This window comes from Pan paniscus, chromosome 5, assembly GCF_029289425.2.
Source record: "Pan paniscus chromosome 5, NHGRI_mPanPan1-v2.0_pri, whole genome shotgun sequence".
In the NCBI taxonomy this organism is placed as follows: Eukaryota; Metazoa; Chordata; class Mammalia; order Primates; family Hominidae; genus Pan; species Pan paniscus.
The window spans coordinates 68,636,786-68,652,774 of NC_073254.2; the positions used below are offsets into that span (position 1 = coordinate 68,636,786).

Below are 15,989 nucleotides of genomic sequence, written 5' to 3' on the forward strand. Positions count from 1 at the left end.
CTAGGTGTATCTTTTACTGCTACTTTCCTTTTTTTCATACCCTTTTGTCTAATTTTCTCAGAGCAGCATATTTCTGCATATAATTTTTACATTCAATTAGATTCTATTTACCAGGGACTTTAAGCCATTTATAATTATTGCAATTCTTGTTATGTTAGGGTGAATTTTTGCTATCTTATTTCATGTTTTCTATTTAAAATGTTTTTATTTCTCTTGTTTTTTTCTGCTTTCCTTAGGCAATTTTGATATTTACTAGTTTGAACATTTAGAAAATTTTACTTTATATCTTGTTATTCTGGTAGTTACATATACATTATTAAAGACAATTATTATGCTTAATTTTGTATCAATTTTAAAACATGTAAATGCCTTTTCCCACAATTTTGTAAGTACTATAGCACTTTTCACTTTCTACTTGTTTTTAATCAACCTGTATATACAAACACAAGCACATACATATACAATTTATTAGTATTGTTTTGAACTTTATGTCTGAACACTTCTTTATCTTTCCTTTGTTTGGATACTTATTTCTGATTTAGATCCTTATTTTGCACACATTCAAAGCTTTTTCCTGGATTTATTGTTTTTCTTGTTGGAATCTTGCTTCAAGTTGTATAAAGCAAGATCTTTTTGTGTAGATTTTGTGAACTCTGTTCATGATAACATCTTTATTTTGCCTTTTCATTTAAATTATAGTTTTGCTGCGAATAAAATTGTAGGTACTCTTTCTTCAACATTTTCCCCCAGGCTTCTTTTTCTTCAACAACCTACTTACGAAGTATTTTGTCAGCATGATACTTGTTCCTCTGCTATAGAGTGATCATTTACAGAATTGCTCTATAGTTTTTAAAACTTTATGTATGATCTTACAGATATTTTTTATGGTGTATTTAGGTATGCATTTTTTTCTTACATATTTTGATTGTTACCTTCTATGACCTTTCACATGATGTGTTCAATCTTTTCTTCCCCTTACATTCTCGGTAACTTTTGATCATTATTTTTACAAATATTTATTCCCACATGGGACTCTCATAATACTGATTTTGTCACTTTTGATTCTATATTTCATGTCTCTTACTCTTCATATTTTTCTATTTATTATTTTCTAATTCCTTCAAGAGGAATCCTTGATCTAACATTCCAGTTCAAGATTTTGGTCAGTATCTATTCTTTCCTTCAATTCCTGTATTACATTCTTTGTTGAAGCTAACATAGCTTTTTCTTCTAAATCAGATTTATTGAGGTAATATTTAATCACTGTAAACTCCATCCTTTTAGTTTACAGCTCTGAGTTTTGACAAAAGAATCCAATCATATAATTACTACCACATTCCAAACAAAACATTTCCATCAACTGAAAAAGTTCCTTGTGCTCCTTTTTAGTATATACTTCCCTCCAATCCAAGTCCTGAGAAACCACTTATCTTTTCATGTGTTCTTAGGCTTTTGCGTTTTCAAGTATATCATATAAATGTAATTATATAGTCTGTAGTCACTTTAGCCTCTGCTTAGTAGAAGGCATTTGAAATTCATCCATATTATTGCATGGATCAGTAGCTCTTTTTTTTTTTTAATTGCTGATTAGCAGTCCACTGTGTGGATGTTCCATCCTTTATTTATCTATTCACCAGTTAATAGATGACTGGGTTATTTCTAATTCAGAGCTATTACTAATAAAGCTGCCAAGAACATTTGTAAACAAGACTTTGTATGGATGTATGATTTCACTTATCTTGGGTAAATACTTAGGAGTGGAGTAGAGGAAACATTGTTTTCTTTTATAGTATTTAAGTTTTTCAGATGTCTTATTATGTTTCCATGGAAACTCAAATTTCCCTGAGCATGTTAGCTAAGTTGGGTGTATATATGCCTGGTGCCTGGGGTGGCAGGTCCTGAAGCCCAAGTCCTAGCACTTGCCAGTTCTGGTGAGGTTTATTCATTTATTCTTTAAGAGCAGGAGGAGCATGTGCTTCAGAAGGGAGAAGCGCCATAGTATCAACCAGTTCCCACTTGCCACTTCCTCTCCACCCTGGTGACCCTGACCCTATTTCTGCCTCCCTGCACCTCTGCTTATGGTATATTCTTCTCTTCCAATAGCTGTCCCAGTCGTCATTGCTGAGAAGGGATCAAGGGAAAGATTCATCAGAAGCTAGCCAGTTGTTGAAACCTATAGTTAACTATTTTCTCCCCGAAGGCTGAAGGACCACTTTGATATTGTCTTCATCGTTACCTCTTTTTACTACCCTCAGATTTTAGTCCCTCACTTCACCCCATTGATCTCCTTATCTCTGATGTTTAAATGTGTTGTGGCATGAGAAAGCAGGGATAGAATACGTAAAAACAGAACAAAACAAAACAACTATTTTGAAATGTTTGGCTGTTAAAAGGAAAAGGAAATTAGGTTGGTAGTGAGGTCAAGAAAGAATTTTTTGTTTTGTGAAGCTGAAAATGACAAGATCAAATCTGCATACTGTGGCATTGGTCTTAGTAGAGAAAGAAGTACTGATTCTAGAGAAGAAAGGGAAATAAAGGTCTGAATATTTGTGCCCCACCCACCCACTCAGAATTCATATGTTGAAATATATGAAGGTATTAGGAGGTGGGGCCATTAGAAAATGATTGGGTTGTGAGGATGGGGACCTTATGAATGGGATAAGTTCCCTTACAAAACAGTCCAGAGAGAAACCTCTTACCCTTTCCACCATGTAAAGACATGCAAGATGGCACCATCTATGAACCAGAAGTGGTCCCTCACCAGACACCAAATCTGCTAGTGCCTGGATTTTAGACCTCCCAGCCTCCAGAACTGTGGAAAATAAATTTCTGTTGTTTATAAGCCACCCAGTCAATAATATTTTGTTATAGCGGCCCAAATGTGCTAAGACCATTTGCTAAGAAGCTGGAAATGTCCTCCATTGTAACAGGATGGAAAATAAAGGACATGACAGCTACAGATGCAAGAATGTTTGTAGTTTGGTGGAAGAGAAATAATTTTATAACCAATATCTTTAGTTATTTCATAACTAATACCTTTCAATGAAGTAAAATGTAAGATCATTAACCAAGATTAAGGGGAGAAGGTGTGATGGCGATGAATTTGAAAAAGTTAAAAAAAGTTTATATATTCTACTTTCAATTCCTTTTCTCCAGTTTCCTCTTAGATCCCCTTTTTTATGTCACCAAAACCCCTTTTTCCAAGGTTCCTGAAGTCCTCTGCATTGCAATAAACCCAGTCCTGAGTTGAGATGACAGCAACAGAATTTGAGATAGTTGCTCACACTCTCCTCTTTGATATATTTTCCTCTAGAGTATTTTAGAACTCCATAGTCTCTCCGTTTTTCCTCTATCTCCCTTTTTTATTATCATTTCTTAGTCTCCTTTGCTGGTTCATCTTCTTCTTCCCAAACTGTCAATGTTGGGATGCTCTAGTCATGAGTCCTCAAACTTCTCATTCCTCTCTATATTCATTCCTTTGGTGATCTCACCCTGTTTTATGTTATAAAAACTAACTACATATATGCCGACAACTCTATTTCTAGTCCAGGATTCTTTCTCAAACTGCAGACTTCCAAATACCTATCTTCATTTCCATTTAGACTTCTAACAAATGTCTTATCCTCAATATGCATACAAATAAAATCTAGATTTTCTCCCACAAAATGATTCCATATGTTGCCTCCTCATCTCTGTTGGTAGAATTTCACTCTTTCATTTGCTCAAGGCCGAAAACTTTGGTGTCATGTTTTATTCTTCTCTTTCTCTCACATTTCACATCTCTTCTGCTAGAAATCCTATTTCTATAGCTTCAGAATATGTCGACTATGATTATGCCACGGCTTCTGCACTACTGAGCCACCGTGTTTTGTTGGATAGTACAAGAGTTTTGTCCCTATACCCCTGACTCACAATAGTTTATTCTTAACACATCAAACGCAGAAAACCTTTTAAAGCTTAGGTCAGATCATGACCCTCCTCTATTTAAAACCAGAAGTGCTTACGCATTTCAAACCTCAGAATATAAGCAAAGTCCTCACAAGGTCCTGTATGGTCTGGTGCCCCAATACTTCTGTGACTGGCTTTCTTCCAACTCTTTCCTTTACTCACTCCATCCCAGCCTGGTAGCCTCCTTGTTGTGCCTTGGATATGTCAAGCATGCCCCTGTCTTAGCACATTTAGTTTCTTTTCAAATCAGTTATATCAGTGATCATTTTATAGTTTCTAGCATACTGTGAAAATTTTTCAGCTTAACCTTTATCTCCAAAATCATGGTTAAGTATGGTTGTTTTCAGTCTGGTTCTGAAAAGACACATTTCTTAATCTCTGTGGGTCTTTTTTGGTTGTTTATTATTTCTGCTCATCCTCATTCATATTGTCTTGCCTTTTTGTGTATCTGAATCTGATTGTATGCTAGATATCCTATTTGAAAATTTCTTAATAGAAATGGAGACTTCAGATGATATTACCTTTTATAGAAAGTCTTTTCTTTGTTTCTGTCAGACATTGGGAGCGCTAGCAAGAAAAAACTACCTGAATTTAATTTAAGTTTCTGAGATTATTTTTTCTAGACAGTCATCTTCAGATGATTTGATACCAGGCTGAAGACCATGTGTCTTCTGGGTCACTCTTACTCCTAGGGGCTCAATCTGTTTTTGGCAAGTCCTGGTTGACTTTCTCTCTCTATACCCGTGAGATATCAAAAGTTTGGGTTAGCTTCTCAAGCAACTCATCATTATTTGCAAACATCCCCAGGGCAAAAGCAGTTCTGAAATGCTGGGCTTCTCTCTTCAGGTTCCCATCCTCTTTTGATTTTGCCCAGTAATTATTCACTTTCTTTTTAGTTCATTGATGTTTTTGATTAAATATTTTTCAATATATTGGTCAGATTTTTTATTGTCCTTTATGGAAAGATTACTTCCAGTTTTCTATCCAACATTCTCAGAGGAGAAAATCCACCTTAGAAACTTTGCACTTGTTCCCTCTTGTTGGAATGCTCTTTATCTAGAATACTACCTACTCAACTCCTTACTCCTTCAAGTCTTTGAAGTCTCCTTCAAATGTCACCTTCTCAACATTGATCATCTAATTTAAAATTGTAGACTCCCAGCACTCTTGACCTCCTTAACATCTGGGTGTTCCAGAAAAATACAAGGTATTTTGTAGAAGCAAATAAATTTTTATCTGGAAGCGTATATTACCCTGGGCTTCAAATTATTTCTACTCTTTTTCATTGCATTTATTCCTTTCTAACATATAATTCACATATTTATGATTTCATTGCTTATTTCTTTTCTTCCAGAATGTGAACTCCTCAATGGCAGGACATCTTTGTCTCTTCTGTTCACCAATAAGTCCCAGGGGTGTAGAACAGTGACTGGCACACACAGTAGATACACAAATATGTATTGAGTGGATGAATGGATGAATGAATCAAATAGCTATTTCATCTCAGAAAGTGGGCCTACAAAAGAAAAATTTTGGGCAGTACTGAATGCACATTTGAAATTGATAATTGTTAATTTAAAATAAAATTAATTAGTTTGTTTGAAAGAGTTTCTCCAACAATGTTTTGCTTCTCAGATACAAGTATGGAGAAAAATGGATGGTAAGGTCAATTTAGGGTTGAGGTCTTTTTTTTTTTGTAAGTGAACTGGTCACAGGAAGAGAGGAGGATTAAAAAAAGTGAAAGTATTAAAATGGCTTATAATATTAAATAATACGAGATAAGAGGTAAAACCAGAATAAAGCTGACGAAGGTCAGTGATTTGGAAGTCCCAATGATGTGGATGTTGCACTAGTAGCACTAGAGAAATGAAGATGGTGGATAGGAGGTAGAATTCTGAGTGTGGACATTTGTAATTGAAATTTCTGACAGTTTCTGTTTTACTGGTGAAGGTAAAGTTAAGGAGCTTTCTGGGAGTGAATGATTGAATTGGAGTAGATGAGAACATCTTTGTAATTGAGGAGCTCAAAAAATGGAAAAGACAGAGATTTCTACATGAATTTTGAAATAGGCAAAAATTATGGAAGAAACATGAGGAAAGAACTATTATGATCCATGAGTTGACATCATCAATAAATAAGGAGAAATTACCAGAAAGCTGATAAAGTCAGTGAAAAGAATAATCAAGTGATATCATTTTATAAAATAATTTTCTAAAAAATGATATTGTATAGAGAGAGCAATGTTTAGAAAGTCTCAATTGAGAAGAAGGTGAACACATTCCAGAAGTTGAGTCTATTATTATTTACTTTATTATTTCAGATGTATAATTGTTTTTATTTTCATACAGACTCCTACAACTCTTCCAAGAGCAGCTGGTCGAGAAACCAAATATGTAAGTACCTTTATAATTATACACACTGCTTTTCAAATGGGTGCCTGTGTATGCTTTAGAGAGAACACTATTATACAGTAATTTAAATAGAATTAATTGTTTTTTTATAAGTTGAAGGGTAGGATGATATGATTGCAGATACAGAAAATCAGGTTATGTCAGAGATAAAACATCAGGTAAGCTTATCAAATAAATTTGTTCTTAAGTGAGGTCTAGTTGGATTAGTTTAGCTAAACAGAACTGCCACACCTGCTTCCTGATTTTCTAGTTATCAACACTTAGATGACATTTTCATTTTTGTAATGGTTTATTATGCTTATAGAATAGTCAACTCATATACTTGAAACGTTAAGATTTGTCCATTTCTAATGGGATTGCCAGTTTAATCAACTTTGACTCTTTTGTTGCTTTCCTTCATTTAAATTATTAACAAATAAACCAATTTCCACTTATGAGCAAAAGTGGATAGATATAGTGGATAGATATAGACTCACATTCAATTCAAATAATTATGAGTAGCTGGCTCTGAGTGTGTTAGACATACACCTGCATAGCCTCATCCCAACTCCAGTGTTCACTCACCTAATAATTGTATTTTCCATCATGTGGTCAACTTCTGCTTCTGACCAAACGTATTCTAGTAGAAACAAGATTATCTCCTTAGTAAGTGTTTAGTGTTAAGTCTAAAACAAATTAGTAAACTATTCCATTTAAGTTACACATTTGTAGTTTTTATCATAATTATGAAGAGTAAATAGTTATTAAATGTGTATTTTGTGCCATATCATCATTGTAATTTATACAGTTCTGCCTTCATTTGAATCTCCCCAAGGCAAGTAATAAACTGGGTGAAATTACTAAATTTTATCACATCCAGAAAATTATGTTTAGAGGATGTGGGTAGGAACACTGCTTAGAGCATTTCCTGGAAGTTTCGCTGTTATTTTTCATTATTATTGGAAGCCATTTGGAGTAATACTTAAAAAGAATGAAGGCATTAGTAGACTAGACCCGAGTTTAAAATCACAGTGTTGCTTTTAGATAACTGTCTGATTCTGGGAAAATTACTCACCATTTTACCTTTCTGTGCCTTTGTTTCTTCATCTATGAAATGGGGATACTAATAATTTTCTTATGTAAGATTTGTATTAGCTAATGTACGAAAAGCCCTTAATGGAATTCTGATACAAAGGAATTGCTCAATAACTAAAAGCTTTTCCTTTCCTTTCCCTTTTTCCTTTATTCATATCTCCTTTCTTCTCTTCCTCTTATCTATCTTTGGAAGACTAGAAATATCTTGATTTAATTGAGTTCCTTGATTCGTTAGTGGGTACAAGAAAAGAAAGTTTCCTAAAGGTGTTTCTATCCTTTTTGTGACTAATACATTTTACAAGAGCCAGACCCCCCAAAAAAGTTGCTGCAATTTTTGCTGTCTCTCCTTCTTCTCTTATCTACTCTTGCCTTTCAGCATAATGTCTCTAATTAGATTAGTTTTCAATAGGTTCAAAGGGTTGATGTCATTATCCATTCCTCTCTGGGAGGGGTTAATTTGGTAGCAATTGAAATGATTCTGGAGCGGCTTCTTCAATCTCCATAGTTAGAAATTATTTCAAAGTATTATTTACTTTCAATCAACTATCAGATTTAATTAAAGTAGGTTAACTTCCATGTCCTTAATGTTGTGAGAGCCTTTAAGTCATTCAAAGTTAAGAATGAACCAACAAACAGGTTCAGTATAGGCTAGAACAAATATAAACTCTAATTCAGATAAGATTCTTGACCTTAATTAAAATTCGTTTCCTATGTAAGAAGCTTTGTTTTCACTTTACTTTACAACATGACATTTGAATTGTTGTTTGTGGCCACTAAAACACGTCCACGTCTTTTGGAAGACCATAAAGGATCATTTTACAATGAAAGGTCAAAACTAGTTTGGCGCCAACTCTCGGATTAGTCATATTTGTACATATTTGGCTGTAGTTATTACAATTTACTAAGTGATGTCTGATACATTTAGTTTGAGGAGAAAAGATTAAATTTTAGAGCAGAAGTTCACTTTAGCTATAAGCTTTGGTCTTAAATGAACAAGAGCTTATCTTGTATGTCTTAAATACAATATGTTCTGTTTTTTAAAAAGAATTACACTGTAATATTTTCTCCTAAAAATTCTAATATTCATATTGACTGAGCTATGGGATGTCTCACTTTAAGTATGAGTTTACTAGCTATGATTTAATTAATTAATTTATCACTATATATTTCTCTCTTCTCCCATGAAAACTAAAAAGCAACTCTGAGAAGTCTATTTCTGAAACATTTCAATATTTCATCATCTGTCTTCAAACTTTGGAGAAAGTTGTCATCTTCAGAGTATATAACTGCTGGGACTCAGTGCGTCATTGACTTTGTAGATATTCTTAGATTAAACTCAAAAGCAGGGATCGTGCAGGTTACCAACTCCTATACTACAGAGAAGGTTGAATAAAGGGAAGACATAAATTAGAGCCAAGAAAAAAAAGTTTTGTTACACTTGAGGATATCCTGAACAAGTTAGTACTGACTACCGAAAATTCCTATTTCTGAGAGTTCTTTAAAAGTATAATGTATCTGATTACTACACGTTTTATGTCTCAAAACACCACTATGCATCCCATGGATATGTACAATTATTACTTGCCAATTAAAAAATAAAATTTAAAAGGTATAGTATATAATCTATGGATCAAGACTAGTAGAAAAGCTAGTCACTATTTCTAGCTCTGTTATTCAGTTTTCCACCTCTATTCATTGATTCGACAAATATTTATTGAGTGTCTACCGAGTACCGTTCACTGAGGAGTCACTGGGGTGAGAAGAGTGAACACAATGACAGTATGCCAATTTCTGAAGCATGTATTCCAATGATAAGACAGATAGTAAACAGTTAAAATAGTAAACGAGAGAGATACTTTATTGTAGAAATAGAGAGGTGGTAGCCAGAGAACCCATTGATGTTAAAACCAACTTACAAATTTGCTAGTTTTCTGTGTATTCATAGGTTTTCCAGTTTTCCTGGGATAATTATAATGGTTTAATAAAATAACAAGAAAGTGTATGGCTAATTCCACTTTATAGGCCTTTGTTGAAAGACTGACTTCTCTGGAAAAAAAAAAAGAAAAAAATAAACAAAGAAAATCAACTCAAAATAATGTTTCTTTCTTTGGGTCTTTATTGCACGTATTGTGACATTTCATACAGTCTGTTTTTTAGGATGAGCCAGGTGCAGTAAAAGCAACACTAATTCAGACTAATTAAAGTAAAGGTTTTCTCCAGTCCGTGGTCTTCTTAAAATGCAGGCTATTTTACAATAATTTAATTGAGATTCTTTTAAGTGTAATAGAATTGAAACTAGGCTAACAATATGTTGAATAGGGAGTGAGCCTTAGGTCACTAGCAGGGTTGGTCAATTTATCATTAATATTTCATTTGATTCTTTTAAAAAGATGCTGAATTCAACAATAATAATAACTAATATTTTGAGCTCTTACCTTGAAAATAAAGCTTGGCTATCTCATTTAAACCATATATCAAACCTATGAGGTGGGTATTCTTATTTTAAAATCTCCATTATACAGAGTGGGAAAACAAGCCTCAGAAGTCACAGAGTAGGCAAAACCCAACCCAAATTTTCTTCATGTCAAAGTTTCTGCCATTTGATACTTCTACATACTTGTAGAAGTATAAGTACATACTGGAAATAGTTTGCATTCTTTAAATATTTTATCCATTCATATTTATAGCCTGGGTCCAAATTATTTCTTCATGCCCAATAACCTTCAGCCTAAACTTAGAAGGAATAATTTCATATTTGGTCATATTAACATCTAAAATGATAGTGATTTGCTGTTTCCAGGGTTTTAAATCATGTGCTTAAATGTACATTAATTCATATCAGATAAGGTATAAGAGTTATTTCTTATGACATTCATCTTTAAAGTTTATTTCCTTCGTGTAAATAAATTTCCTTTCTAAGCAAATTTTAATATTTTTATTTTGTGGGTACATGGTATGTATGGGGTACATGAGATATTTCGATATAGGAATGCAATGCGTAATAATTACATCATGGAAAATGGGGTATCTGTCCCCTCAAGCTTTTATCCTTTATGTTACAAATAATCTGATTATACTCTTTTAGTTATTTTAAAATGTACAATTAAATTATTATTGACTATAGTCAATAATAATTGGTTGTGCTATCAAATACCAGATCTTGTTAATTCTTTCTATTTTTTTTGTACTCGATAACCATCCCCACCTCCCCACCCCAAAGCAACCCCCACCATTCCCAGCCTCTGGTAACCATTCTTCTGCTCTCTATCTCCATGAGTTCAATTGTTTTGATTTTTGGATCCCACAAATAAGTGAGAACATGTGTTGTTTGTCCTTCTGTGCCTGACTTATTTCATTTAACATAATGAACTCCAGTTCCATACATGTTGTAGCAAATGACAGGATCTCATTCTTTATAAAGGCTGAATAGTACTCCATTGTGTATAAGTACCATGTTTTCTTTATTCATTCATCTATTGAAGGACACTTAGGTTGCTTCTAAATCTTAGATATTGTGAACAGTGCTGTGGCAAACATGTGAGTGCAGATACCTCTTTAATATACTGATTTTCTTTCTTTTGGGTGTATGACCAGCAGTGAAATTGTTGGATCATACATGGTAGCTCTTTCTTTTTCATTTTCGAGGAACTTCCAAGTTGTTCTTTATAGTGGTCGTACTAATTGGTGGTGTACAGTCCCACCAACAGTATATGAGGGTTCCCTTTTCTCCACATGCTCATAAGCTTTCTTATTGCCTGTCTTTTGGATTAAACCCATTTTAACTGGGGAGAGATAATATCTCATTGTAGTTTTGATTAGCATTCATCTGATGATCAATGGTGTTGAGCATCTTTTCATATGCTTGTTTGCCATTTGGATGTTTCCTTTTGAGAAATATCTATTGAAATCTTTTGCCGATTTTAAACTACAATTATAATACTTTTTTATAGAGCTGTTTGAGCTCCTTATATATTCTGGTTATTAATCCCTTCTCAGATGGGTAGTTTGCAAATATTTTTTCCCATTCTGTGGATTATCCCTTCACTTTATTGATTGTTTCCTTTGCTGGGTAGAAGCTTTTTAACATGATGTGATCCCATTTGTCCATTTTTGCTTTGATTGCCGGTGCTTGTGGGGCATTACTGGAGAAATTTTTGCCCAGAAGAATGTCCTGGAAAGTTTTTCTGATGCTCTGTTGTAGCAGTCTCATAGTTTGAGGTCTTAGGTTTAAGTATTTAATTCATTCTGATTTGATTTTTATATATGGCAAGATATAGGGGGTCTAGTTTTATTCTTTTGCATATGGACACCCAGCTTCCCCAGCATCATTTATTGAAAAGACTATCTTTTCCTTATGTGTGTTCTTGCCACCTTTGTCAAAAATGAGTTCACTGTAAGTGAGCAAATTTGTTTCTGGGTTCTGTATTCTGTTCCATTGGTCTATGTGTCTGTTTTTATGCCAGTACCATGTTGTTTTGGTTACTATAGCTCTGTAGCAGAATTTGGAGTCAGATAATGACTCCTCCAGTTTTGTTCCTTTTTCTTGGGATAGCTTTGGTGATTCTGGGTCTTTTGTAGTTCCCTATAAATTTTAGGATTGTTTATTCTATTTTTGTGAAGAATGTCATTGGTATTTTGATAGGAATTGCTTTGAATCTGTAGTACTTTGGGTAGTATGGACATTATAACAATATTGATTCTTTAAATCTAAGAACATGGGATGTATTTCATTTTTTGTGTGTCCTCTTCAATTTCTTTCATCAGCGTTTTATAGTTTTCATTGTAGAGATTTTTCACTTCTTCAGTTAAGTGAATTCCTAGGTTGTTGCTTTTACTTGTGGCTATTAATGTACGTGATAGTACTCTTTTGACTTCTTTTTTAGATTTTTCACTATTGGTATGTAGAAATGCTACTGATTTTTGTATGTTGATTTTGTATCCTGCACCTTTACTGAATTCATTTACCAGTTCTAATAGTTTTTTGGTGGAGTAGTTAGGTTTTTCCAAATATAAGATAATGTCATCTGCAAACAAGGATAATTTGACTTCTTTCTTTCCAATTTAGGTGCCCTTTATTTTTTCTCTTGTCTGACTTCCAGTTATGTATTGAATAACAGTGGTGACGGTGGACATCCTTGTCATCTTCCAGATCTTAAAAGAAAAGCTTTCAGGTTTTCCTCATTCTGTATGATTCTAGCTGTGGCTCTGTCATATATGGCTTTTATTATGTTTAGATATATTCCTTCTGTGCCCAGTTTTTTGAGAGTTTTTTAATCATGAAGGGATGTTGAATTTTATCAAATGCTTTTTCAGCATCAATGATGATATGGTTTTTGTCATTTATTTTGTTAATATGACATATCACATTGATTGATTTGCATATGTTAAACCATCATTGCATCCCTGGGATAAATCCTACTTGATTATGATGAAGGATCTTTTTAATGCACTGTTGAATTTGTTTTGCTAGCATTTTGTTGAGGATTTTTGCATCAATATTCATCAGAGATATTGGCCTGTGGTTTTCTTAGTTTGACGTATCTTTCTGGCTTTGGTATCAGGGTAATACTGGTCTCATTATAGAATGAGATTTGTAGTATTCCCTTCTCCTTTGTTTGTTTGTTGTTTTTTTTTTTTTGAATAGCTTAAGTAGAATTGGTATTAATTCTTCTTTAAATGTTTCATAAAATTCAGCAGTGAAGCCACTGGGTCCCGGGCTTTGCTTTACTGGGAGACTTTTTATTACAACTTTGATTTCATTAGTTGTTATTGATCTGTTCAGGCATTGGATTTCTTCACGGTTCAGTCTTGATAGGTTGTATGTATCTAGGAATTTATCAATTTCCTCTAGATTTTCCAACATATTGGCATATAGTTGCTCATAGTACCTACTAATAATCCTTTAAATTTCTGTGGTTTTATTCCATGCTCCTGCATAGGAAGAATCAATATTGTGAAAATGGCCATACTGCCCAAAGTAATTTATAGATTCAATGCTATTCCCATTAAACTACCATTGACATTCTTCACAGAATTAGAAAAAAAAACTTAAAAGTTCATATGAAACCAAAAAAGAGCCTGTATAGACAAGACAATCCTAAGCAAAAAGAACAAAGCTGAAGGCATCATGCTACCCTACTTCAAACTATACTACAAGGCTACAGGAACCAAAACAGCATGGTACTGGTACAAAAACAGACACATAGACCAATGGAACAGAACAGAGATCTCAGAAATAAGACCACACATCTACAACTTTCTGATCTTCAACAAACCTGACAAAAACAAGCAATGGGGAAAATATTCCCTATTTAATAAAAGGTGCTGGGAAAATTGGCTAGCCGTAGGCAGAAAATTGAAACTGGACCCCTTCCTCACACCTTATACAAAAATTAACTCAAGATGAATTAAAGACTTAAATGTAAAGCCTCTAACTATAAAAACCCTAGAAGAAAATCTAGGCAATACCATTCAGGACTGGCACAGGCAAAGATTTCATGACAAAAACATCAGAAGTAATTTCATCAAAAGCAAAAATTGACAAATGGGATCTAATTAACGAGCTTTTGCACAGCAAAAGAAATTATCATCAGAGTGAACAGACAACCTAGAGAATGGGAGAAATTTTTACAATCTATCCATCTGACAAAGGTCTAATATCCAGAATCTACAAGGAACTTGAACAAATTTAAAAGAAAAAAACAAACAACCCCACTAAAAGGTGGACAAAGGACACAAACAGACAATTGTCAAAAGAAGACATTTAGGCAGCCAAGAAACATGAAAAAAACCTTAACATCACAGACCATTAGAGAAACACAAATCAAAACCGCAATGAGATACCATCTCACACCAGTCAGAATGGCAATTATTAAAAAAGTCAAGAAACAACAGATGCTGGTGAGGCTGTGGAGAAATAGAAATGCTTTTACAGTGTTGGTGGGAATGTAAATTACTTCAACCATTGTGGAAGACAGTGTGGTGATTCCTTAGAGACCTAGAACCAGAAATACCATTTCACCCAGCAATCCCATTACTGGGTATATACCCAAAGGAATATAAGTCATTCTGTTATAAAGACATATGCAAGTGTATGTTAATTGCAGCACTATTCACAATAGCAAAAAGATGGAATCAACCCAAATGCCCATCAATGAGAGACTGGATGAAGAAAATGTGGTACATATACACCATGGAATACTATGTAGCCATATAAAGGAAAAAGATCATGTCTTTTGTGGGAACATGGATGGAGCTGGAAGCCATTAGTCTCAACAAACTAATACAGGAACAGAAAACCAAACACCACATATTCTCACTTATAAGTGGGACCTGAACAATAAGAACACATAGACACGGGCGGGGTGGAGGAGAACAACACACATTGGGGCCTCTCAGGAGGGTAGGGAGAGGGAGAGCATCAGGATAAACAGCTAATGCATGTGGGGCTTAATGCCTAAGTGATGGGTTGATAGGTGTAGAAACCACCAAAGCACACATTTACATGGGGAACTAATCTGCATGTCCTGCACATGTATCTTGAAACTTAAAATAAAATAATAAAAAAGTACATAAGGAAAAAAATTCTGTAGTTTCAGTTGTAATGTTTTCGTTTTCATCTCTGATTTTATTCGTGTTTCTTCCCTTTTTTTCTTTATTAGTCTGCCTAAAGATTTGCCAATTTTCTTTCTTTTCAAAAACCACCTTTTTGTTTCATTGATCTTTTGAATTGCTTTCTTTGTTTCAAATTTATTTATTTCTGCTCTGATATTTATTATTTTTCTTCTACTAATTTTGGGTTTGGTTTGCTCTTGACTTTCTAGTTGTTTAAGGTGTTTTATTAGGTTATTCAAAGTTTGTTTTTATGTAGGCACTTACAGCTATAAATTTTACTGCTTTGCTATATCCTGTAGGTTTTGGTATTTCGCATTTCCATTATCATTCATTTAAAGAAATCTGTCAATTTCTTTCTTAATTTCTTCATTGACCCACTGGTCATTCAGGAGCATATTGTTTAATTTCCATGTGTTTGTATAGTTACCAAATTTCCTGTTGTTATTGATTTCTAGCTTCATCTCCTGGTGGTCAGAGAAGATGCTTGATATTATTTTAATTTTTTGAATGTTTTAAGACTTGTTTTGTGACCTAACATTCGGTCTATCCTTGAGAATGATCCATGTGCTAAGGAGAAGCATGTGTTGAAGCATGTATAGCTGTTGGATAAAATGTTCTGTAAATATCTATTAGGTCCATTTGGTCTATAGTGCAGATTAAGTCTGATGTTTCTCTGTTGATTTTCTGTCTGGGAGATCTGTCCAATACTAAATTGGGGTGTTGAAGTCTCCAGCTATTATTGCATTGAGGTCTATGTCTCTCTTTAGCTCTAATAGTATTTGCTTTATATATATGGGTGCTCCAGTGTTGGCTGCATGTAAGTTTGCAACCATTATAGCCTTTTGCTGAACTGACCCTTTTATCATTATATAATGACATTCTTTGTCTCTTCTTACAGTTTTTGTGTTGGTATCTATTGTGTCTGATCTAAGTATAGCTACT

At 33.9% G+C, this 15,989-nt stretch overlaps 1 protein-coding gene across 16 annotated transcripts in view; it reads left to right on the forward strand.

Moving 5' to 3' along the window:
* The window catches only part of MLIP (muscular LMNA interacting protein), a 167,763-nt gene that overhangs the window by 64,678 nt on the left and 87,096 nt on the right, over positions 1-15,989 (forward strand). For all 16 annotated transcript variants that reach the window (XM_057302523.2, XM_034962259.3, XM_063605319.1 and 13 more), the window contains one exon: positions 6,297-6,341. In XM_057302523.2, coding sequence (XP_057158506.1) covers positions 6,297-6,341 — 45 coding nt within the window. The remainder of the gene's footprint in view (positions 1-6,296; positions 6,342-15,989) is intronic.